This window comes from Amblyraja radiata, chromosome 2 (assembly GCF_010909765.2).
Source record: "Amblyraja radiata isolate CabotCenter1 chromosome 2, sAmbRad1.1.pri, whole genome shotgun sequence".
In the NCBI taxonomy this organism is placed as follows: domain Eukaryota; kingdom Metazoa; phylum Chordata; class Chondrichthyes; order Rajiformes; family Rajidae; genus Amblyraja; species Amblyraja radiata.
The window spans coordinates 133,632,004-133,657,402 of record NC_045957.1 but is presented as its reverse complement, the minus strand read 5'-3'; the positions used below and the strand labels follow the sequence as shown (position 1 = coordinate 133,657,402).

Below are 25,399 nucleotides of genomic sequence, written 5' to 3'. Positions count from 1 at the left end.
ACGTCTATCAAGTTCCCCCTTAACCTCTGCGCTCCAAAGAATAAAGACCTAACTTGTTCAACCTTTCTCTGTAACTTAGTTGCTGAAACCCAGGCAACATTCTAGTAAATCTCCTCTGTACTCTCTCTATTTTGTTGACATCCTTCCTATAATTAGGCGACCAAAATTGTACCCCATACTCCAGAATTGGCCTTACCAATGCCTTGTACAATTTTAACATTACATCCCAACTTCTATACTCAATGCTCTGATTTATAAAGGCCAGCACACCAAAAGCTTTCTTTACATGAGATTCCACTTTCAGGGAACTGTGCACAGTTATTCCCAGATCCCTCTGTTCACCTGCATTCTTCAATTCCCTACCATTTACCATGTACGTCCTATTTTGATTTGTCCTGCCAAGATGTAGCACCTCACACTTATCAGCATTAAACTCCATCTGCCATCTTTCAGCCCACTCTTCCAACTGGCATAAATCTCTCTGTAGACTTTGAAAATCTACTTCATTATCCACAACCCCACCTATCTTAGTATCATCTGCATACTTACAAATCCAATTTACCACACCATCATCCAGATCATTGATGTACATGACAAACAACAGTGGACCCAACACAGATCCCTGTGGCACCCCACTAGTCACTGGCCTCCAACCTGACAAACAACCATCCACCATTACTCTCTGGCATCTCCCAATCAGCCACTGTTGAATCCATCTTGCTACTCCACCATTAATACCCAACCATTGAACCTTCTTAACCAACCTTCCATGAGGAACCTTGTCAAAGGCCTTACTGAAGTCCATATATACAACATCCACTGCTTTACCCTCATCAATTTCCCGAGTAACCTCTTCAAAAAATTCAAGAAGATTAGTCAAACATGACCTTCTAGGCACAAATCCATATTGACTGTTCCTAATCAGACCCTGTTTATCCAGATGCTTATATATATTATCTCTAAGTATCCTTTCCATTAATTTGCCCACCACTGACGTCAAACTAACAGGTCTATAATTGCTAGGTTTACTCTTAGACCCCTTTTTAAACAATGGAACAACATGCGCAGTACGCCAATCCTCCGGCACTATTCCCGTTTCTAATGACATTTGAAATATTTCTGTCATAGCCCCTGCTATTTCTACACTAACTTCCCTCAATGTCCTAGGGAATATCCTGTCCGGACCTGGAGACTTATCCACGTTTATATTTCTCAAAAGTGTCAATGCTTCCTCTTCTTTGAATCTCATAGTTTCCATAGCTACTCTACTTGTTTCCCTTACCTCACATAATTCAATATCCTTCTCCTTGGTGAATACCGAAGAAAAGAAATTGTTCAATATCTCCCCCATCTCTTTTGGCTCTGCAGATAGCTGTCCACTCTGACTCTCTAATGGACCAATTTTATCCCTCGTTATCCTTTTGGTATTAATATAGCTGTGGAAACCCTTTAGGTTTACTTTCACCTTACTTGCCAAAGCAACCTCATATCTTCTTTTAGCTTTTCTAATTTCTTTCTTAAGATTCTTTTTACATTCTTTATACTCCTCAAGCACCTCATTTACTCCATGCTGCCTATAATTATTGTAGATCTCCCTCTTTTTCCGAACCAAGTGTCCAATTTCCCTTGAAAACTATGGCTCATTCCGATTTTTACTATTTCCTTTCAACCGAAATAATACACCCCTATGTGTTGCTACCCCTTTCCCATTTCTCAGTTCCACCCAAATAGCCTCCCTAGACGAGCCCTCTAATCTATCATGCCAAAGCACTGCTGTAATATCTTCCCTGACAAGCAATGCAACACCTCCACCTCTTGCCCCTCCAATTCTATCACACCTGAAGCAACGGAATCCTGGAATATTTAGTTTCCAATCACAGCCCTCCTGCAACCATGTTTCACTGATCGCCACAACATCATACTTCCAGGTGTCAATCCAGGCTCTAAGTTCATCCACCTTTCTTACAATGCTCCTAGCATTAAAATATACACATTTAAGAAACCCACCCCTCTTATTCTCAGTTTATTATCTTTTTCTTCTTTCTCCCCTACATTTTGTGTCCGAATGCTACCCTTCTCTGCCTCCTGCCTCACACACTGACTGCTAGCTTTCCCTATTTGAGTCCCTCCCCCCAACCGTTCTAGTTTAAAGTCTCCCCAGTAGCCTTTGCAAATCTCCCCGCCAGGATATTGGTCCCCCTCGAGTTCAAGTGCAACCCGTCCTTTCTGTACAGGTCGCACCTTCCCCAGAAGAGGTCCCAATGATCCAGAAACTTGAATCATGCCCACTGCACCAGTCCCTCAGCCACGCATTTATCCTCCACCTCGCTCCATTCCTACTCTCACTGTCGCGTGGCACAGGCAGTAATCCTGAGATTGTTACCTTTGCGGTCCTTCTCTTTAACTCTCTTCCTAACTCCCTAAATTCTCCTTTCAGGACCTCTTCTCTTTTTCTACCTATGTCGTTGGTAACTATATGCACCACGACCTCAGGCTCCTCTCCCTCCCATTTCAGGATATCTTGGACATGTTCAGACACATCCCTGACCCTGGCACCAGGGAGGCAAACTACCATATGGGTCTCCTGACTGCGTCCACAGAATCGCCTATCCGACCCCCTGACAATAGAGTCCCCTATTACTATTGTCCTCCTCTTCTTTTCCTTACCCTTCTGAGCAACAGGACCGGTCTTTGTGCCGGAGGCCCGGCCGCAGTCGCTACCCCCAGGTAGGCTGTTTCCCCTAACCGTACTCAAACATGAGTACTTATTTTCAAGGGTACAGCCACCGGGGTACTCACCAGTCCCTGCCACTGCCCATTGCCCTTCCTAACTGTGACCCAGTTGTCTGTCTCCCGTGGTCTTGGAGTGACCACCTCCCTATAACTCCTCTCTATGACCTCCTCGCTCTCCCTGACCAGACAGAGGTCATCGAGCTGCTGTTCCAGGTTCCTAACACGGTCCCTTAGGAGCCCCATCTCGACGCACCTGGCGCAGATGTGGACGTCTGGAGGGCACTCAGACTCCATGACATCCCACATCTGACATCCAGAACAGTAAACTGCCCTGGCCCTCATTCTTCCCCCTTATCCTGGATACAATACAAAGTCTTACCCGGGATACAAGCCAATCAGCTGCTTCCTCTAGTCCGTTCGACCAATCAGTGGCTTCCTCAAGCCCACTTAATTTGAAGTGTGGTAAAAGAAGAACAATCACGCCATGAAGGCCATGCCCCTTCTGGTGGGAGGGCAGGGAGGGCAGGGACTCATCCACGCCTTCATCTCCTCCCGACTGGACTACTGCAACTCACTTCTCCTTGGCATCAGCTCCACCTACATCAACCGACTCCAACTCGTCCAGAACGCAGCCGCCCGACTCATCACCCACACCAAATCCTGGCATCACATCACTCCAGTCCTCAAACAACTTCACTGGCTTCCCATCTCCCACCGGATCATCTACAAAATCCTGGTCCTCACCTACAAAGCCCTCCACCATCTGCCCCCCCCCCCCATATCTCACTGACCTCCTCTCCCCCTACCAACCCTCACGGTCCCTCAGATCCACATCAGCCGGTCTCCTCTCCATCCACAAATCCAACCTCCGCAGTTTTGGGGACAGAGCCTTCTCCAGGGCAGCTCCCAGGCTCTGGAACTCCCTCCCCCAACTGATCCGCAATTCCGTGTCCCTCACCATCTTCCAGTCCTGCCTCAAGACCCATCTCTTCACCTCTGCCTATCCTTAGCCCCACGTCCCCCTCCCTTTTCATCTGTGCTTGAATTGCCTCATATTGTGTTTTGAATTGAATTCTGTCTTTAATTTGTGTACTAGTCATGTCTCTACTATTTATTTCATTCCGCTTACATGTTTTTCCTCTACTTGCTAAATTTTTGTAAGGTGTCCTTGAGACTCTTGAAAGGTGCCCATAAATAAAATGTATTATTATTATTATTATAAAACCCGGAAGTGTGGGTGTGGCTCAGTCTCTGCAAGAAGAGGGAGGGAGAGGTCACGACTCAGTCTTTAGTGGCCTTGCACCGTGCTTGAAGTGGTAGGAAACTGTACTTGAATTTGGTGGCCTTTATTTCACAAGTTATTCTTAATTTTTTAATTAAAAAATTCAAGTTTAAGAAGAATTTAACAGCTAAAATCCTTGCTGGCCCAGCTTGCAACAAAGTTGCATACAAACTTGCAATCGACCCAGTCCTTTTGGCTCAACAGGCGAGGAAGGGGGTAATTGCATTCTTATTTAAAGTCCTCGACGCAAGAGGAGGGGGAGGCAGTGCTGGGGATACACCCCTGCACAGTTGGGGGCTATGGGCGAGTGCTGAAATATGGGGGAATGGGTGAGTGGTGGAATATTGTGTTGGGGAACGGGTTGTGTTGGGGGACCAGGCCTCCTGTGTGACAGGGACCCAATGAGTCCCACTTAGTCTAATATCTATATTACTAAAAGTCTGATCTTGACCACTTCCTGTTGTTCTGTATATTGCTTTTAGAAAAAACGCTGCCACTTACGGCTGTAATTTTTGGCCATCGTACTCAGAGTCCCCCTCCGCTGCGCAGGACAAGAGGATTTTTCCCATTGATGAAAAATAAAAGTTATTAGTGTTTAAAAAATGTTGAGATTCTCTCTCCTGACGGCCACGCTCCTTCCGGAGGGACTATAAAATCCGGATGTGTTGAGTGCCTCAGTCACTCTGCAAGATGGGGGAGCGAGAGGGTCACGTCTCTCAGTCTGAGCAGTGAATAACACTGAACACATGTTTACTAAACTGTGAGTGGTTTTACTGACCTGTCAGTGCCCTTAATGTGGTTTGAAAATATAATTTGGAAATGCTAAAGCTGTGTTGCCTTTGGTTTGGAAATGCTAATGCTGTGTTGCCTAATTAAAGTTGCCTTGCCTAATTAAAGTTGCCTTGCCTTCTATATAATTAAAAGTAATCTTGACCACTTCCTGTTTGCGCTTTATATTGATTTTAGAAAAAACGCTACCACGTACGGCTGTGATGTTTGGCCATCTTACTCAGAATCCCCCTCCGCTCATCAGGTGCCGAGGACTTTTTCCATCGATGAAAAATAAAAGAGTTATTAGTGTTTAAAAAATGTTGAGATTCTCTCCTGTCAATCACGCCATGAAGGCCACGCACCTTCTGGTGGGAGGGGTGGGAGAGACTATAAAACCCAGAAGTGTGGGCGTGGCTCAGTCTCTGCAAGATGGAGGGAGAGGTCACGACTCGCTGTCTTTAGTGGCCTTGCACCCTGCTTGAAATGGAATTTCAAGGGATAGCCCTGAGTCAACTGCCAGCCCACCAGCCGTGAGTGAGTGAGCTGCCAGCACACCAGCCGTGAGTGAGTGAGCTGCCAGCACAACAGGCTTGAGTGACTGAGCCACCAGCCCAATAATCCATTCGGCCCACAATGCCCATACTAGCCCCTCTGGAAACCTCTTCCTTCAGCCCACAACACCCATACTGCCGCTCCAGACCTCCCCTCCCTCCCCCCCCCCCCTTAATGGAGAGGTGGAATATTGCGTTGGGGGACCAGCCCTCCCGTGTGCTGCTGGGACCCAACGGGTCCCACTTAGTCTAGTATTTTACTAAAACACTCATCTTGTTTGTGATTCTGCGTGCATGATCCCGGAACTAGGCCAAAACGGTACACGATAGCACTACTATTTTTGGACCACCTTACTCACAATTTTCCTGTGTTGTGTTGTATCATTTCGTTCAGATTGATGGTATAATTTACAAGTTGATAAAAAATACATATATTGATGCTCCTGAATACATCATCAAGTTGTTCATATCTAAAACTTTAAAATTTTAAACTTCTCACTGAAAATTCAAAATCCAATTGCTGGCCCTACTGGGTGCAATGTTGCCAATCCCAGCAATTGAGTGAATTTACTTTTCACTTAACTTCTCACCGGCTACAATGTCACAAATCACGGAGTCCTCACATCAAGCAAGTGCACTTTGGATTTTTTTTAAAGGAGGGTGAATAGGGGGAAATGAGCTGCCCCTGCACAGTTAGGGGCTATGGGTCAGTGCTGGAATATTGCTTTGGGGGACCAGGCCTCCCCTCCCTTGATGGCTATGGGTGAGTGGTCAAATATTGCGTAGGGGGAACGGGTTGCGTTGGGACACCAGGCCTCCAATGTGACAGGGATCCAACAGGTCCCACTTAAATATCTCATTGTCATGCCCAATCTGTTTAAAAAGTCATAGAGAGATCCAGCATGGAAATGGGCCTTTGGCCACCTGTCTAAACTGACCAATGAACATCCATTAAACTCATTCTCATTCAACTCTCCTACACGGCTCGAAAGTCCTGGAATTTTGAACTGTTTTTGAAAGTCCTTGAAAATGTGCTTTTTTTATGATAATTTATGCAGAGTAATGTGGCGTTTTTTCATCGTTTATAATGTGTATTTTTATTAAAAGGCGGGAAACATTGTTAGATATGTTTGCAAACATTGTTCCCTGTAGGAGGGAGGGGAGGAACACTAGGACCCAGCAGTCAGACCACGTGCTTTGTGCCCCGCCCGTGGAGGTGATGAGATGTTCGGCAGCCGCGACTCTCTCTCTTTCTCTCTCTTCTCTCTCTCTCTCACTTTCTCTCTCTCTCTCTCTCTCTCTCTTTCTCAATCTCTCTCTTTCTCAATCTCTCTCTTTCTCAATCTCTCTCTTTCTCTCTCAGTGGTAAAGAATCAGTAGTAAAGAAAGCAAACACAATGCTTGCATTTATTTCGAGAGGGCTTATATAAAAAAAACAGGGATGTAATGCTGAGGCTCTATAAGGCGCTGGTCAGGCCACATTTGGAATTTTGGGCACCGTATCTAAGGAAGGATGTGCTGGCTCTGGAGAGAGTCCAGAGGACGTTTACAAAGATAATCCCAGGAATGAGTAGGTAAAAATATGATGAGCGCTAGACGGCACTGGGCCTATATTCGCTGGGGCTTAGTGGTATAACGGGGGACCTCATTGAAACGTACGGAATATTGAAAGGCTTGGAGAGTATATTTCGACTAGTGGGAGAGTCTAGGACTAGAGGTCATAGCCTCAGAATTAAAGGATATTCTTTTAGGAAGGAGATGAGGAGGAATAGTCAGATGGAGGTGAATCTGTGAAATTCTTTGCCACACTGCTGTGGAGGTAGTGAGTGGATATATTTATGGCAGAGATAGATAGATTTTTGATTGGTATGGGTGTCAGAGGTTATGGGGAGAAGGCAGGAGAATGGGGTTAGGAGGGAGAGGCAGATCAGCCATGATTGAATGGCGGAGTAGACTTGATGGACCGAATGGCCTAATTCTACTATCACTTATGATTTTGAAATCTTTCCTATAACATGATGACCAAAACTGAACACAATACTCTAAATGTGGCTTCTCCAATGTCTTCTTGTCAAAAGTTTTCTTGACCACCCTATCCACCTGTGACACCACTTTCAACAAACTATGCACCTGGACTCCTAGATCCCTCTGCTATACAACACTCCCCACAGCCCTATCATTCACATTGTATCCCAGCCCATGTTATTCCCAAAATGCAATACATCGTATCTCTCTATTAAATTCCATTAAACATTCCTTAGTCCACCTGCCCAACCGATCAAGATCCTGCTGTAATCTTTGACAACCATCTTTACAATTTAAAATTCCACCCACTTTTGTGTCACCTGTAAACTTGCTTATCATGCAAGGTACATTCTTATCCAAATCATTGGGTAACAAACAGTAATGGGCCCCGCACTGAACCCTGAGGAACACCATGAGTCACAGGCCTCCAGTCGTGGAGCATTTTTCCACCATGACTTTCTGCTTCCTTCCATGAAGCCAATTTTCTATCTGTTCAGCTATCTCTCCTTGGATCCTTTGCGATCTAACCTTCCAGAGCGGCCTACCATGTGATACCTTGTCAGGAGATTTGTCTACCTTCATGTGTGTCAGGACCAGGCATTACCCATCGAACATAGAACAGGACTGCACAGGAACAGGTCTTTAGCACACAATACCTGTGCCAAACATGATGCCTACTTAAATTAATCTCTGATCTTATAGCTATACTCTCTGGTATTTGAAATTTATATCATGGGAAATAGATTCTGACTATCTTATCTATGCCCCTCATAGTTTTAAGAACTTCATTAGGTCGCCCCTCATCTTCCGATCCTGCAGAGAAAACAAACCAAATCTGTCCAACCGCTCCTTATATCTAATAATTGCAGCATTATATCTAATACTAAGCAGCATCCTAGTAAACCTCTTCTGTATCTATATGGCCTCCATATCCTTCCTCCATTGGGGAAACCAGAACCACATACATGGTCCAACTGCTGCTGAACCAAAGTTCTATTAGGTTTCAACATCTTTCTCGCTCTTATACTCAATGCCCCAACCAATGAAGCAAGCATATCATATACCATCATTACTTCATCTACTTGCATTGTTACTTTTGGGGAGCTATGGACTTGGAACCCAAGTTTCTGATAAACATTAACTGTATTCTTTCCTCTTACATTGGACCTACCAAGGAGCAACACCTCACACTTGCCCAGATTAAACTCCGTCTGCCATTTCCCCATCCATCTCTGTGACGGATCTATACCACTATATCCAGTGATGGCTGCCTTCACTGTCCTGCAAGTACACCTACAACTGCAAGTATACCTGAACTGCAACTCTGTAAAGTTCTTGCATACTATGGTCTGTTCTTTTCAGAGTTCATAAAAACTTTGCTGTTAATGTTCTTTAAGGTTCCCTTTTAACCTCATGCTAAATTTTGTACTTTAATATTTAATGTTTTGAAGCTTATTTTGTCATAGTAAAAATGGATGATAACATGAAGACATGTCACAATGAAGTGCTAAAAATGCAAAAAAACATAATAAGTGTGCTATTCAGATTCCCCTCCTCCAATTTCTGCCACACAAAAAGGTCATTGGCATTTTTATCACATCTCTGGAATTGGCTAATAGCAATAGTTTAAGAAAGAAACAAACGCTCCTGCCTATTATACTCAATGCTCCAATCAATGAAAGCATGCATACCATAAGCTTTCCTTACCACTCCATCTACTACTGGGCGGGCAGTAGAGTTGCTGCCTTATGCCCCTGTCCCACTTGGGAAACCTGAACTGAAACATCTGGAGACTTTGTGCCCCACCCAAGGTTTCCGTGAGGTTCCCGGAGGTTTTTGTCAGTCTCCCTACCTGCTTCCACTACCTGCAACCTCTGGCAACCACCTGCAACCTCCGGAAACCGCACGGAAACCTTGGGTGGGGCGCAAAGTCTCCAGAGGTTTCCGTTCAGGTTTCCTAAGTGGGACAGGGGCATTACAATACTTACAGCACTGGAGACCCGGGTTCGATCCCGACTACGGGTGCTTGTCTGTACAGAGTTTGTACGTTCTCCCCGCGACTGTGGATTTTCTCCGAGATCTTCGGTTTCCTCCCACACTCCAAATACGTACAGGTATATAGGTTAATCGGATTGGTATAATTGTAAATTGTCCCATATGTGTGTAGGATAGTGTTAATGTGTGGGGGTCGTTGGTCAGCGTGGACTCGGTGTGCCAAAGGGCATGTTTCCACGCTGTATCTCCAAACAACTGGTGTTGCCATTTTCAGAGAATTATGGACTTGGAATGTGCTTCAATGCTGTCATGTCATTAATATTATATTTCCTCCTTACATTTGATCTCCCAAAATGTAACATCTCATGCTTGCTTGGATTAAACTCCATCTGCCATTTCTCCACCCATTTCTGTAGTTCCTATATTCCACTGTATACTTTGACAACCTCCCTCACAATCCACGACCCCTACAATCTTGGTGTAATTTGCAAATTTACTAGCCAACTCGTCTACCTTTACGTTCAGTCATGTGTGTGTATATATGTGTGTGCGTGTATATATATATATCATATATAATATATATAATGTTATATATAATATATATGTTAATATAATATATATATGTTATCTATATATTACTAAAAGTCTGTTCTTGACCGGTTTTGGCCTTCTGTGCTGCGATTTCTGAGAGAACGCCGCCACCTACGGCCGTCATTTTTGGCCACCTTGCTCAGAGCCCCCCTCCGTCGCATGTGTGCCGAGGATTTTTCCCGTCGATTAAAAATGACAGATATATTAATGTTTTTACAAAATTCCCCATTCTCTCTGCTGCCCCCGCTGGCGGCAGGGAGGAGGGACTATAAAACCAGGAAGTGGTGTGCCACACAGTGTCTTCAAGATGGAGGAAGGCAGAGGGTCACGTTTCTCTGAGCTGTGAATAACACTGAACACATGTCTACTCAAATGTAAGTGCCCTTAGTGGTTCTAAAATGCTTGCAGAATGTGTCTATTGGTTCTAAAGCTTGCAAAAATAATGTCTATTGGTTCTAAAGCTTGCAAAAAAATGTCTATTGGTTCTAAAGCTTGCAAAAAAATGTCTATTGGTTCTAAAGCTTGCAAAAAAATGTCCATTAGTTCTAAAGCTTGCAAAAAAAATGTCTATTTGTTCTAAAGCTTGCAAAAAATATGTCTATTGGTTCTAAAGCTGGCAAAAAAAATGTATATTGGTTCTAAAGCTTGCAAAGAAATGTCTATTGGTTCTAAAGCTTGCAAAAAAAATGTCTATTGGTTCTAAAGCTTGCAACAAAATGTCTATTGGTTCTAAAGCTTGCAAAAAATGTCTATTGGTTCTAAAGCTTGCAAAAAATGTCTATTGGTTCTAAAGCTTGCAAAAAAAAATGACTATTGGTTCTAAGGCTTGCAAAAAATGTCTATTGGTTCTAAGGCTTGCAAAAAAATGTCTATTGGTTCTAAAACGGTTCATACTAGCGCTCCAGAAAGCCCCCCCCCCCCCCCCCACCTCCTCCTCCCCCCCTCCTCTGGGAGCTTTGGCTTGAAGTTGAAATGCACTACTTACTACAAATGGTGGCTTGGGTGTGGTTTGAAGTTGAAAGACACCACTTACTGCAAATGGTGGCATGAAGTTGAAAGGCACTACTTACTGCAAATGGTGGATTGGTTGCTTTGGCTTGAAGTTGAAAGGCACTACTTACTGCAAATGGTGGCGTGGGAGCTTTGACTTGAAGTTGAAAGGCACTACTTCCTGCAAATGATGGCTTGGGTGTGGCTTGAAGTTGAAAGGCACTAACTGCAAATGGGGGGCGTGGGTGCATTGGCTTGAAGTTGAAAGGCAGTACTTACTGCAAATGGTGGCATGAAGTTGAAAGGCACTACTTACTGCAAATGGTGGCATGAAGTTGAAAGGCACTACTTACTGCAAATGGTGGCATGAAGTTGAAATGCACTACTTACTGCAAATGGTGGCTTGGGAACTTTGGTTTGAAGTTGAAAGGCACTATTACTGCAAATGGTGGTTTGGTTGCTTTGGCTTCAAGTTGAAAGGCACTACTTACTGCAAATGGTGGCATGGGTGTGGCTTGAAGTTGAAAGACACCACTTACTGCAAATGGTGGCATGAAGTTGAAAGACACTACTTACTGCAAATGGTGGCTTGGGTGTGGCTTGAAGTTGAAAGACACTACTTACTGCAAATGGAGGCTTGGGAGCTTTGGCTTGAAGTTGAAAGGCACTATTACTGCGAATGATGGCTTGGGTGTGGCTTGAAGTTGAAAGACACCACTTACTGCAAATGGTGGCATGAAGTTGAAAGGCACTACTTACTGCAAATGGTGGATTGGTTGCTTTGGCTTGAAGCTGAAAGGCACTACTTACTGCAAATGATGACTTGGGTGTGGCTTGAAGTTGAAAGGCACTACTTACTGCAGATGGTGGCTTGCGTGCAATGGCTTGAAGTTAAAATGCATTACACTGCAAATGGGGGCGTGGGTGCATTGGCTTGAAGTTGAAAGGCACTACTTACTGCAAATTGTGGCTTGAAGTTGAAAGGCACTACTTACTGCAAATTGTGGCTTGAAGTTGAAAGCACTACTTACTGCAAATGGTGGCTTGGTTGCTTTGGTTTGATGTTGAAAGGCACTATTACTGCAAATGGTGGCTTGGTTGCTTTGGCTTGAAGTTGAAAGGCACTATTACTGCAAATGGTGGCTTGGTTGCTTTGGCTTGAAGTTGAAAGGCACTACTTACTGCAAATGGTGGCTTGGGTGTGGCTTGAAGTTGAAAGACACCACTTACTGCAAATGGTGGCTTGGGAGCTTTGAAGTTGAAAGGCACCACTTACTGCAAATGATGGCTTGGGTGTGGCTTGAAGTTGAAAGACACCACTTAATGCAAATGGTGGCATGAAGTTGAAATGCACTACTTACTGCAAATGGTGGCTTGGTTGCTTTGGCTTGAAGTTGAAAGGCACTACTTACTGCAAATGGTGGCTTGGGAACTATGGCTTGAAGTTGAAAGGCACCACTTACTGCAAATGGTGGCATGAAGTTGAAATGCACTACTTACTGCAAATGGTGGCGGGTGCTTTGGCCTGAAGTTAAAAGGCACTACTGTAAATGCACTTACTTCCTGTTTGCACTATATATTGATTTTAGATAAAACGCTGCCACTTACGGCTGTGATTTTTGGCCATCTTACCTATTCCCCCTCCGCTGAGCAGGTGCAGAGAATTCTTCCCATCAATGAAAAATAAAAGTGACATTAGTTTTTTTTTAAATGCTGAGAATCTCTCTCCTGTCAATCACTCCATGAAAGCCACACCTTTTCCGGTGGGGGTGGGGGAGGGGTTATAAAACCCGGAAATGTGGTTGTGGCTCAGTCTCCGCAAGATGGAGGAGGGAGAGGTCACGACTCGCTGTCTTTAGTGGCTTTGCACCCTACTTCAAATGGTATGAAACAGCACTTGAATTTGGTGGCCTTTCACCCTGCTAGAAGTGGTAAGAAACTGCACTTGAATTTGGTGGCCTTGCACCATGCATGAAATGGAATTTCAATGAATAGCCGCAACTGCCAGACCACCAGCGGTGAGTGAGTGAGCTGCCAGCACAACAGGCTTGAGTGACTGAGCCGCCAGCCCAAGAATCCATTCGGTCCACAATGTCCATACTAGCCCTCTGGAAACCAATCGCTTCAGCCCGCAACACCCATACTAGCGCCCCCCAACGCCCCCCCCCCCCCCCCCCCCAACTGGCTACCAATATTAGAATTGGTGGAGAGGTGGAATATTGCGTTGGATGACCAGCCCTCCTGTGTGATGCTGGGACCCAACGGGTCCCACTTAGTCTAGTATAATATTAAAACTGTGTGTGTGTGTGTGTGTTTCTGCCTGTCTTGTGGTTGCCAGCCTGTGGGTGCCAGCCTTTGATTCGTTGCTACGCCAACACCAGACCTACAAATGTCCAGATTTTTTCCATTTCGGTAGAGATTTCACTTTTCATTCCAAGTATCCACTCCTCATTAAATTTCCGTCGTGTTTATGTACACATTTTAAATAAAATCCTTCTCCCCACCACTCACCCATTTTGTCGCCTCCTGCTGGCCAGCAACTATAACTGCTGCTGGCGCCCGCCTCTCACCTCAAAGACGCCATTTAAAAACAGCCGCACTGCTGAGTGCTCGAATCTTCAGTTGGAAGACCACGTCTCCCGTGGGGGCTACGGGTAGGGAATGGCTGCGTTGGGGTAGCAGACCCAACGGGTCTGCACTTGGTCTAGTATGATATATATATATCACAAACCACAGGTTCCTGCCGAACTCCACTGATCAAAGTCCCTGCATGAATATCGCCCTTCGACCACAATCCTCTGTCTTCTATCAGTAAACCAGTTCTGAAGCCATCCAATCAAGTCATGGCTAATCCAGTGCATGAATCTTATGTATCAGTTTACTATGCCAATTGACAACATCAACCAACTTGCCCTCATCGAGCACCTTCATCTTCTCCTCATCAAACTCGGTCAAGTTGGTAAGACATTGAAAATAAATATTAAAAGCAAAAAGAAAACAATTGCATTGTTTTTAGTATTTATCAAAGTACACCGTAGTCAATAAGTACTTGAAATGTATTGGTTGTTACATGAAGTGTGGGAACAAAACAAGATCCCACAAATAGCAATTTATTAAAAGATTTTTGATTAATGATTATTAATTGAAGAATGAATGTTGGTCTAGAATTAACATCCTGAAGCTCTTTAAGTCTGAGAGGACAGTCAGTAGCTTAATTTCAAATCTCACCCAAAAGAAGGTTACTCTGCACTTTATAACTGAAAATAGTGTCACAGAAAGATTGGGAGAGGGAAGGAGAGATACTGTATACTCTAAAAGGAGGAGAGTCAAGAAAAACTAATGAAGGTCGAGAGATTAACAAAAAGGGTACATGATAAACAAATCAAGGTAAAATGAAAATTTGCAGATAATGACATTAAAATGTTGACATTTTGTAACCATCTTAAAATCTTTTTCAAATCATGTAAAGACTGCAATTTAGTTTAAGCTTTGACATAAAAGCTGATTTAACAGCTCACGATTTAATTTACAGGTATTGGTGTAGACAATATGTTTATTATGCTTGCAAGCTGGCAGAAAACAAATGTGGATGATGATGTTGAAAACCGCATGGGCGAAACCTACTCTGATGCAGCCACCTCCATGACAATCACTACTCTGACTGACATCTTAGCTTTTTATATTGGCGCAATGACTCCTTTTGCATCAGTGCAATCATTTTGTATTTATACTGGTACAACTGTTTTGTTGAGCTTTATCTACAACCTTACATTTTTTGGAGCTATTCTCGTATTGAATGGAAAAAGAGAATCTGCGAACCGGCACTGGTTTACATTTAGAAAAGTTGAAAGTGAGCATTTACCAGAAGAATCCAAATGTTATGGAATGTGTTGTGTGGGCGGGGCTTACAATGAGGAAACAGGTGGAGAGATCGACCATCCAATGGTTAGCTTTATGAATGAGTATTATGGTCCATTTCTTACAAAGCGTTGGACCAAAGGAGTTGTGGTGGTCCTATATTTAGCATATCTGGGTGGCAGTTTTTATGGCTGTGTTTCCCTTAAAGAAGGAATTGATGTCAGAAATCTGGCCAATGATTATTCATATGTGATTAAATACTATGATGATGCATCTAAGTATTTTTCCATGTTTGGACCACGTGTTATGGTTACTATCACCCAACCTGTAGATTATTGGAATTCACATGTTCAGAATGAAATTGAACAATGTTTGCAGAACTTTGAAAACATCTCCTATGTAGATGGTAGATTCTCAGAGTCATGGCTCCGTATATACGCTGGTGTTGCCAAACAAATGCATCTTGATATAACAACTAAAAATGCATTCTTAGGGACTTTAGATAATTTTTTTAAAATTGTCCCATTACTTAAACAAGATCTTGATATTTCAGCTAGTAAAGACAGTATTACAGCTTCACGTTTTTTTATTCAGTCTGTTTACGTCAATGATTCAAATGCTGAGAAAGTATTGCTAAAAGATTTTCGAAGTATGGCAAAGGTATGTATCATTCCTATGGAAGTGTTTCATCCTGCATTTATCTATTATGATCAATATCTTGTGATAATATCCAGCACGGTACAGAATGTAGCTGTTGCTGCTGGTGCTATGCTAATTGTTTCCCTTGTGTTGATTCCAAATCCAATCTGTTCTCTCTGGGTTACATTTGCTATTGCATCAGTTTTGGTGGGTGTGGCTGGGTTTATGGCTTTCTGGGGTGTCAGTTTAGATTCCATATCCATGATAAATTTGGTCATTTGTATTGGTTTCTCAGTGGACTTTACAGCTCATATTTCATATGCATACATTGCGAGTGATAAACTAACTGGTAATGAGCGATCTATTGATGCATTATACAGACTCGGCTATCCTATTATCCAAGGGGCCCTTTCAACTATAATGGGTGTTATCGCATTGTCTGCTGCAGCAAGTTACATATTTAGGACCTTCTTTAAGATCATGTTCCTCGTCATAACCTTTGGTGCAATTCATGGAATAGTTTTAATGCCAGTATTTATGACATTTTTCAAGCTGTAAAGACCAGACAACAAATAAGAGGTAGTAGAAACAAAACTAACGTCAAATTATGTTCCCCATGCAAATATGTGGTAAACAATTATCAGCTCTACCCTTAATAATTTAATTTAACACAAGTACTATAATTTAGTGGTTAAGAGCTTCATTCTTTTCCACCTTGCCAAGTTTTGTAGTCGTATTCCAAAAACTGGCATTTCGCAAATGAATGCCTTACAAAAGGTGTGAACAATTCTGGATTGACATGATTATGTGTAACGGCACCCATACCCATACCGTCAAGGTTGTGCAGATGTTGACAGTGGATTATGGACCCTTTCTCAGTGTATTAGCTAAAATTAGATATGTTCCTTATTTGTATTTATCTTGATATTCATTTTTGGTATGGAATCCATGTAAAAAAATGTATAATATTAAGTGCTTGTCTTTTAAAGCAGTGCAAAGAATGACTAGAAAGTGTGATGTACAACAACAAAGGCGGCAATAAAAGTGCATGTTTAATGACATGTTGTAGGTGAGTTAGAAATCCTCTTGTGGCAAGTTTGAAATTAAATTCAATAAATTTGGTAATGGCCACAAGGGTTACTGGGACAGTGTAGAAATGATTTGGTTATGGAAATTGGATTATGAACTGAGAATCATTTAAAAAAAATCCAGATTGCTTCTAATAATGCCTTTTCATGAATACGTTTTTTTCATTCTCCCCTGTGCAAAGTAAAAATGTTATTACATATTATCCAAAACCAAAGTTGCCTTTATATTTTTCTTTGTATTTTTCATCTGGAAAATAAATTATTTTTCTTCTCTTCTGGTTACAAGAAAGGAAGCAGCTGACACCAGCCTGAATACTCATCCCTTTGTTCCTTATTCCAGCAAGGTAGTATTTATAACAAATCAATTAGATACTGGAAGGCATTTACAATTAACCACATTGTGTAGAGCCAGTACCACAATTACCAGAATTGAAGGTAGACACAAAATGTTGGAGTAACTCAGCGCGTGAGGCAGCATCTAAGGAGAGAAGGAATGGGTGGTGTTGGGGGGAAGATAGAAAGTAGGCGGAGACAATAGGACTAGTAGGAGAACTGGAAAAGGGGAGGGGAAGGAGGGAGAAAGCAAGGGCTATCTGAAATTAGAGAAATCAACGTTCAGACCGCTGGGGCATAAGTTACCCAAGCGAAATATGAGGTGTGGTTCCTCCAATTTGCACTGGGCCTCACTGACAATGGAGGAGGCCCAGGACAGAAAGGTAAGATTGGGAGGGGGAGTTGAAGTGCTGGGCAAACGGGAGATCAGGTAGGTTATGACAGACTGAGCGAGGTGTTCAACGAAACGATCGCCGAGCCTGCGCTTGGTCTCACCAATGTAGAGAGATTGACACCTAGAACAGCGGATGCAGTAGATGAGGTGCAAGTGAACCTCTGCCTCACCTGGAAAGACTGATTAGGTCCTTTGATGGAGTCGAGGGGGGGGAGGTAAAGGGAAAGGTGTTGCATCTCCTGCAGTTGCAGGGGAAATTACCCGGGGAGGGGGTGGTTTGGGTGGGAAGGGACGAATTGACCAGGGAGTTACGGAGGGAATGGTCTCTGCGGAAAGCAGAAAGGGGTGGAGATGGGAAGGTGCGGCCAGTAGTGGGATCCCTTTGGAGGTGGCGATAATGTCGGGGATTATATGTTGTATGGGATGGCTGATGGGGTGGAGGGTGATGGGGTGTGCACCTTCCACCCTATTAGCCGTCCCATACAACATATAATCCTCCGACATTTCGCCACCTCCAACTTCTCTACATCGGAGACCAAGCGCAGGTTGGGCGATCGTTTCGCTGAACACCTCTGCTCAGTCCGTCATAACCTACCTGATCTCCCGGTTGCTCAACACTTCAACACCCCCTCCCATTCCCAATCTGACCTATCTCTCCTGGGCCTCCTCCATTATCAGTGAGGCCAAGCACAAATTGGAGGAACAGCACCTCATATTTCGCTTGGGTAGTTTACACCCCAGTGATATGAACATTGACTTTTCTAATTTCAGATAGCCCTTGCCTTCTCCCACCTTCCCCATCCCCGTTCTCCTACTAGTCCTACTGTTTCCGCCTACTTTCTATATTTTACCCCCCCCCCCACCCATTGCTTCTCTCCTTAGCTGCTGCCTCACCCGCTGAGTTACACCAGCATTTTGTGTCTACCTTTGATTTTATCCAGCATCTGCAGTTCATTCTCACCACATATGTTCAAAATAGATGCTCATTTTTTCCTTGTGCATACAAACATTACAGAGATGCAAATGAGGACGCAGCTTTGGCTCATCCACTTTGAGATAGCTAAATATTCTTTGTCACCAGAGATTTGGGAGGGTGGGGGGCGGAGAAAACGCTTGCAATGTGTGTTCCCCATGAATGATTAAATTGATTGCCAAAGTTCTGCATTTCAATTTGCAAGTTGTTTTATACTTATTCAATTTTTGTTTCTTAAACGCAGAATTTCCTATGGTATATTAAAGAACAATAGTGATTATTGGCAAGGGCATTTACTATCCTAAATATCATTTATGGAATGGATTTATTCAAATTAATGATTTCATGTGTACAACAAAAACATCACTTGATCATTCTAGTTTTTATATAATCATTTAGCCTGTTATTTTTCATTGTCCAATTTTACCAAGATTTTAATGCCATCTAATGTTTAAATATAACATATTTAACTTGTGATTACAATTCATTTCACAGGTGTTTAATTTTACCTATTAATTTTCTATATCAGATTTAAAAAAAATTAAGATATTAATTATATAGATTTAAATGTATTTGTAATAACCGTTCTTTTCAGTAATAATTTTTGTTAAATAGATTAGTATCAGTAAAGAATACTGATTTGCAATAAAAACAAATTTATATTCTGATTTATTGGAATTAAAACATTTTAGTGAGCGATGTTTAATTTTTGCAAGGTTTGGCATTTTTGTTTGCATGTTTAAAGAGTTTGCAAATGTAAAATTAATGATGTTCTGAATAAAGGCAAATGACACAGGAAGCTTTCTTGGAATCCAAAGGAATAATATTTGAACCTCTGTGTACCTGCTATAAACATTTTAAAAGCAGTTTCCATGCAGTCTATTTTGTATTTGGGAAATCAACAAGAAGTTGCAAAATTAGGTTCGGAAGGTGAATTATTGAAACCAAAAAAATTAGAGTTGAATTTCAAACAGAGAGCTTTGTTTAAAATTCAGAACATAGAATAGTACAGCACAGGAACAGTCACTATAGCCCATGATGCTCGTACCAAACATTATGCTGAGTTAAACTAATCTCTGCCTGCATGTGATCCATATTCCTCCATATCCATGTGCTTATCCATAAACCTCTTAAATGCTGCTATCATATTTACCTTCACTACAACTGCTGGCAGCGTGTTCCAGGCACTCACCACGGTGTAAAAAAACCCATACCCTGCATATCTATTAAAAAAATTGTCCTCACCTTTAAGCTATACCCTCTAATCTTTGACAATTCTCTACTGGTAAAAGAGATTCAACTGTAAAGATAAGCCTTTCAAAATTTCAGACTTCTATCAGATCTTCAGCCTTTGAAACAGAGAAAACAATCCAATATTTTCCAACCTCTCTTTATAGCTAATAACCATATAACAATTACAGCACGGAAACAGGCCATCTCGGTCCTACAAGTCCGTGCCGAACAACTTTTTTCCCTTAGTCCCACCTGCCTGCACTCATACCATAACCCTCCATTCCCTTCTCATCCATATGCCTATCCAATTTATTTTTAAATGATACCAACGAACCTGCCGCCACCACTTCCACTGGAAGCTCATTCCACACCGCTACCACTCTCTGAGTAAAGAAGTTCCCCCTCATGTTACCCCTAAACTTCTGTCCCTTAATTCTGAAGTCATGTCCTCTTGTTTGAATACCCTTTGATCCAGGCAACATTCTGGTAAACCTTTTTGCACTCTCTCTAAAGTCTCCACATCCTTCCGGTAATTTGGTGACCAGAACACAATCTTACAAATGCAACCCAACCAAAGTCCTAAAGCTGCATCATGACTTCCTAATTATTATACTCAACTCGACCAAGTGCAGACGCGCTGGGTCTGTTCCCCCAATGCGCGGTGGGGGAAGGGGGGGTGCTGCAGCTTCACACCCACTCTAACCACCTCCCACACACACAGGGGGATGAGGGGGCAACGGGATGGGGAGGGGAGAGAAGGGGGGAGAGAGAGGATGGAGAGAGAGAGATGAGGAAGGGGGAAGAGAGTAGAGGGGTAGGTGGGGAGAGAGGGGGAAAGGGACAGGGGTAGGGAAGGGGGGGAGGGGGTTTGGTGGGGGGTAGAGGGGGTTGGAGGAGGGGAGAAGGAGGGTGGAGGAGGGGAGTGGAGGATGGGGAGAGGGGTGGAGGGGGCAGGGAGGGGAGAGGGTCCCACCATTCAACGCATGGATGAGGGGGGGGGGGGGGGTTGCGGCGTCTCACACACACACTAACCATCCCCCCCACACAACATACACACTAATTACCCCCCCCAACACACACACTAACCACCCCACTCCCCAACACACACACACTGACCACCCACACCCACACACTAACTAACCACCCCCCCTTGATATGATATTAATGTTATTCATTGGCTCCTTTTACCCCATCCCCACCCTATCTCGAGGGGCAGAGAGAGAGGAGGGGAGGGAGATGAGGGGAGGGAGGAGGGGGGAGATGGGATGGAGAGGCAGGAAGAGGATGGGGAGAGAGGGGGCGGAGATGGATGGGGTGAGGGGGATGGGGAGAGTGAGGAGGGGAGGGGGAGAGGAGGGGAAGGGGGAGGGAGAGTGGGGAGGGGAGATCGAAGGGGAGGAGGAAGGGTGGAGATGGGGGAAAGAAGAGAGGGGGGAGGGGGATAGAGGTGGGGAAGGGGATGTGAGAGTAATGGGGGAGGATGGAGAGGGGTGGGCAGGGGGATGGAGAGAGAGGGTTGGGGAGGGAGGAGAAGAAAAGGGTGAGGAGAGAGGGGTGAGAATAGGGAATGCGGGCAGAGGGGTGCGGAGAGAGGTGGGGGGGGGAGGGGGGGAGGAGAGTGGGAGGGGGAGGAGAGTGAAGGGGGGAGAGTGAGAGACAGAGTAGGGGGAGGGAGTAGAGGGGAGAGAAGAGGGGGAGGGGGAGAGAAAAGGAGTGGGCGAGGTGGAGGGGGGAGAAGATGAGGGGATGAAGGAGAGGGGAGGATAAGACGGGTAGAGATGGAGGGGGAGTGGGGTCGGACAACTTGCTCTATTTGATTTTATTTGATTGTGCACGCCAAGTTGATTGCATTCGTGGAACCACGTGAAGGATGCAATCTGCCACCCGTCCCATTGTGATGTCATATCATATGTAAATGAGATCCATTGTGATTGGACATCTGTGAGATGGCACTGTAACTCATGCAGCAGTTTCATTTTATAATTTGATGTTTTTTACTAAAAAAAGTGGGGAAATTAATAACCAAATTTTCTAATTTTCAAACCAAAATGTGGAGGAGGAATACCTCTACAGGAATATGTAAAAAATCTCCGTTACGGCAAAGGGTGGAGAGAGGGGAGAGAGAGAGGTGCAGCCGGGCGGCAGGTCGCGGGGGCCTGAGCGACCCGAGGAGCAAAGATCCTATAGGCTCTTTGCTGAGCTGCCAAAAGCAGTGGACGACCAGCTGATGGTGGTTTCCGCTAGTGTTACAGACGTTCGGGCTGCGGACACGGAGAGGAGATGGTCCCCGGTGACAGGTAGAGAGGAGAGGGGAGAGAGGGAGGGAGATGATAAGGGGGCGAAGTGGAGGAGAGCCGGGCGATTGAGTGGGCGGGCGGGTGGGGGAGGGACATAGCTTCACAAGCAGCGCCGACAGTGAGGAGAACGTCCTTCAGCGCGTGAGCGACGCTCAGCTCCAGATCTGCAGAACAAAGATCCTATAGCTGAGCGCAGCTATTGGGTCTTTGCTGCAGAACATTATCGTTCTTTCTGCGCCTTTTAGAAACATAGAAAACAGGTGCAGGAGGAGGCCATTCAGCACTTCGAGCCAGCACCGCCATTCATTGTGATCATGGCTGATCGTCCCCTATCAATAACCCGTGCCTGCCTTCTCCCCATATCCCTTGACTCCACTTTCTAACTCTCTCTCTAAGACTGGCCCTGGTTCTGGACTCGCCCAACATCAGGAACATTTTGTTCAAAAGGGAACTGCAGATGCTGGAATATCGATGGTACACAAAATTGCTGGGGAAACTCAGCAGGTGCAGCAGCATCTATGGAGCGAAGGAAATAGGCGACATTTCGGGCCGAAACCCTTCTTCAGACTGATGGGGGGTGGGGAAAGAAAGAAGGAAAAGGGGAGGAGCCCGAGGGCGGGCGGATGGGAGGGTGGGAGGAGACAGCTAGAGGGTTAAGGAAGGGGAGGAGACAGCACGGGCTAGCCAAATTGGGAGAATTCAATGTTAATGCCATAAGGACATCGCAGGGGACAGACTCCTGACCGACATACATTACAAACCCACTGACTCACATGGCTATCTGGACTACACGTCTTCCCACCCTGCCCCCTGTAAAGACTCCATCCCCTACTCCCAATTCCTCCGCCTACGCCGCATCTGTTCCCAGGATGAGACATTTCATACCAGGGCATCGGAAATGTCCTCGTTCTTCAGGGAACGGGGATTCCCCTCCGCCACCATAGATGAGGCTCACACCAGGGTCTCATCCATACCCCGTAACACTACTCTCTCTCCCCATCCCCGCACACGCAACAAGGGCAGAGTCCCTCTGGTCCTCACCTTTCACCCCACCAGCCGGCAAATACAACACATAATCCTCCGCCATTTCCACCACCTCCAACGTGACCCCACCACTCGCCACATCTTCCCATCTCCCCCCATGTCTGCCTTCCGCAAAGACCGCTCCCTCCGCAACTCCCTCGTCAATTCTTCCCTTCCCTCCCGCACCACCCCCTCCCCGGACACTTTCCGTTGCAACCGCAAGAAATGCAACACCTGTCCCTTCACCTCCCCCCTCGACTCCATTCAAGGTCCCAAGCAGTCGTTCCAGGTGCGACAAAGGTTCACCTGTATCTCCTCCAACCTCATCTACTGCATCCGCTGCTCTAGATATAAGCTGATTTACATCGGTGAGACCAAGCGTAGGTTGGGCGATCGTTTCGCCGAACACCTCCGCTCAGTCCGCAATAACCTACCTGACCTCCCGGTGGCTCAGCACTTCAACTCCCCCTCCCATTCCCAATCCGACCTCTCTGTCCTGGGTCTCCTCCATTGCCAGAGTGAGCAACAGCGGAAATTGGAGGAACAGCACCTCATATTCCGTCTGGGGACCTTGCGTCCTTATGGCATTAACATTGAATTCTCCCAATTTTGCTAGCCCGTGCTGTCTCCTCCCCTTCCTTAACCCTCTAGCTGTCTCCTCCCACCCTCCCATCCGCCCGCCCTCGGGCTCCTCCTCCTCCTCCCCCCCTTTTCCTTCTTTCCCCACCCCCCATCAGTCTGAAGAAGGGTTTCGGCCCGAAACGTCGCCTATTTCCTTCGCTCCATAGATGCTGCTGCACCCGCTGAGTTTCCCCAGCAATTTTGTGTACCATCAGGAACATTTTTCCTGCATCTAGCTTGTCCTGTCCTTTTATAGATTTGCGGCTGTGGGCGGAACAGTTCCCGTACCAGACTATGATGCAGCCCATCATCAGCCTCTCGATGGTGCAAATGTAGAAGTTTGTGAGGATGCTGGCGTTAATGCCAAACTTCCTCCCTCTTCTCAGGAAAGAGCCGCTGGCGTGCTTTCTAGTTATTGTGTCCTTGTGCAGTGTCCAAGAGAGGGCCTCAGTGATGTGCACACCGAGGAACTTGAAGCTGCTAACCCTTTCAACCTCAGCATCATCGATGTGGATGTGGATGGGGAGGTGTCCACTCCCCTGCTGTCTCCTGTTGTCCATGATCATCTCTTTAGTTTTGCTGACATTGAGAGAGGTTATTTTCCTAGCACCAGCTGTTTAGTGCCTTTACCGCCTCTCTAAAGGCAGTCTCACTATTGTCTGTGATGAGGCCCAGGATGGTTGTGTCATCAGCAAACTTTAAGATGATGTTGGAGCTATGCTTAGCAATAGTCATGTGTGAACAGGGAGTACAGGAGAGGACTGAGTACACAGCCCTGTGGTGCGCCTGTGTTCAGGATCAGTGAGAGGTATGGCTGCCAATTCTCACCACCTGGGGCCTGCCCGTCAGGAAGTCGAATATCCAGCCGCAGATTGAGATCTCCAGTCCAAGATCTAGGAGCTTGGGGATGAGTTTTGAGGGAATGAGTGTTGAATGCCGAGCTGTGGTCTATGAAGAGCATTTTCACATATGTATTCCCTTTGTCCAGGTGGGGGAGCACAGTGTGAGTTGCCATGGCAATGGCATCATCCGTGGCCCTGTTTGGTCCATACGCAAACTGAAGAGGGTCCAAGATGTCAGGGAGAGAGGACTAGCCGCTCGAAGCACTTCATGATGACTGATGTCAGTGCGACGGGACGGTAGTCATTTAAACAGGAGATTAATGGTTTCTTTGGAACAGGAACAATGATGGATGCTTTGAAGGGAGTGGGAACCACAAACTGACTCAGGGAGAGGTTGAAGATGTTGATTGTGAGAAAAGGGTTAATAGAGATGGTTGATTTATACTAGAACTCTGAAATATAACTTAGAAAGAAATAAGGTGTCAGCAGAAGCCAGACTGCTAGTAGAATAGAAAGTAACGATATAAAGAACAGAGAAATTCTAGATAAAAAGTAGCAACAGAATTACTTCAGTATGAGTTTTAAGGGAAGTAAGGCAGAGTTGAGAAGTACAAAAGATCAATCAGATCTGCACAGGCCTAATGAGATTATATGAATATGTACTCACGCCCACTATGACGATGCCTAATTTAAATGCACATGTGATGCATGATAGGGGAGGTGTCTTTGCCGTTCTCGTGGGAATCTGGGCTTTATGTTATGATTGGAAGAAGCTCAATGGGGAGGGATGAGGGTGTGACAATAGTGAACTGAAATGTATAAAGATAGAAAGCATCTCCATCTTCGTGTGTCTCTAGAGGGCGATAGAGGAGGGACACCCTTTTCTGCGCAGAAATGTAATAAATGAGATAAACTTGTTTCTCTGACTGTCTGAGCATTTGTGAATTTGAATCTCACAGTGGGAACCACAAACTGACTCAGGGAGAGGTTGAAGATGTTGATGACCACCTCTGCCAGTTGATCAGCGCACGCCCTCAGAGCCCACCCTGGAATACCATCCGGCCCGGGAGCTTTGTGGTCATTGACCTTTTTGAAGGACCGCCTCACGTCTGCAGGGTCAGTGAGGTAGTCCCCCTGCACACATGTGGACTCATGGTGGG

The 25,399-nt window shown here is 45.0% G+C and overlaps 1 protein-coding gene across 1 annotated transcript in view; it reads left to right on the top strand.

Annotated features, from left to right (window-relative positions):
* The window catches only part of LOC116985385 (patched domain-containing protein 3-like), a 40,949-nt gene extending 24,956 nt beyond the window's left edge, over window positions 1-15,993 (top strand). The window contains exon 4 of the mRNA XM_033040177.1: window positions 14,471-15,993. Coding sequence (XP_032896068.1) covers window positions 14,471-15,993 — 1,523 coding nt within the window. The remainder of the gene's footprint in view (window positions 1-14,470) is intronic.
* The last annotated feature ends 9,406 nt before the right edge of the window (window positions 15,994-25,399 follow it).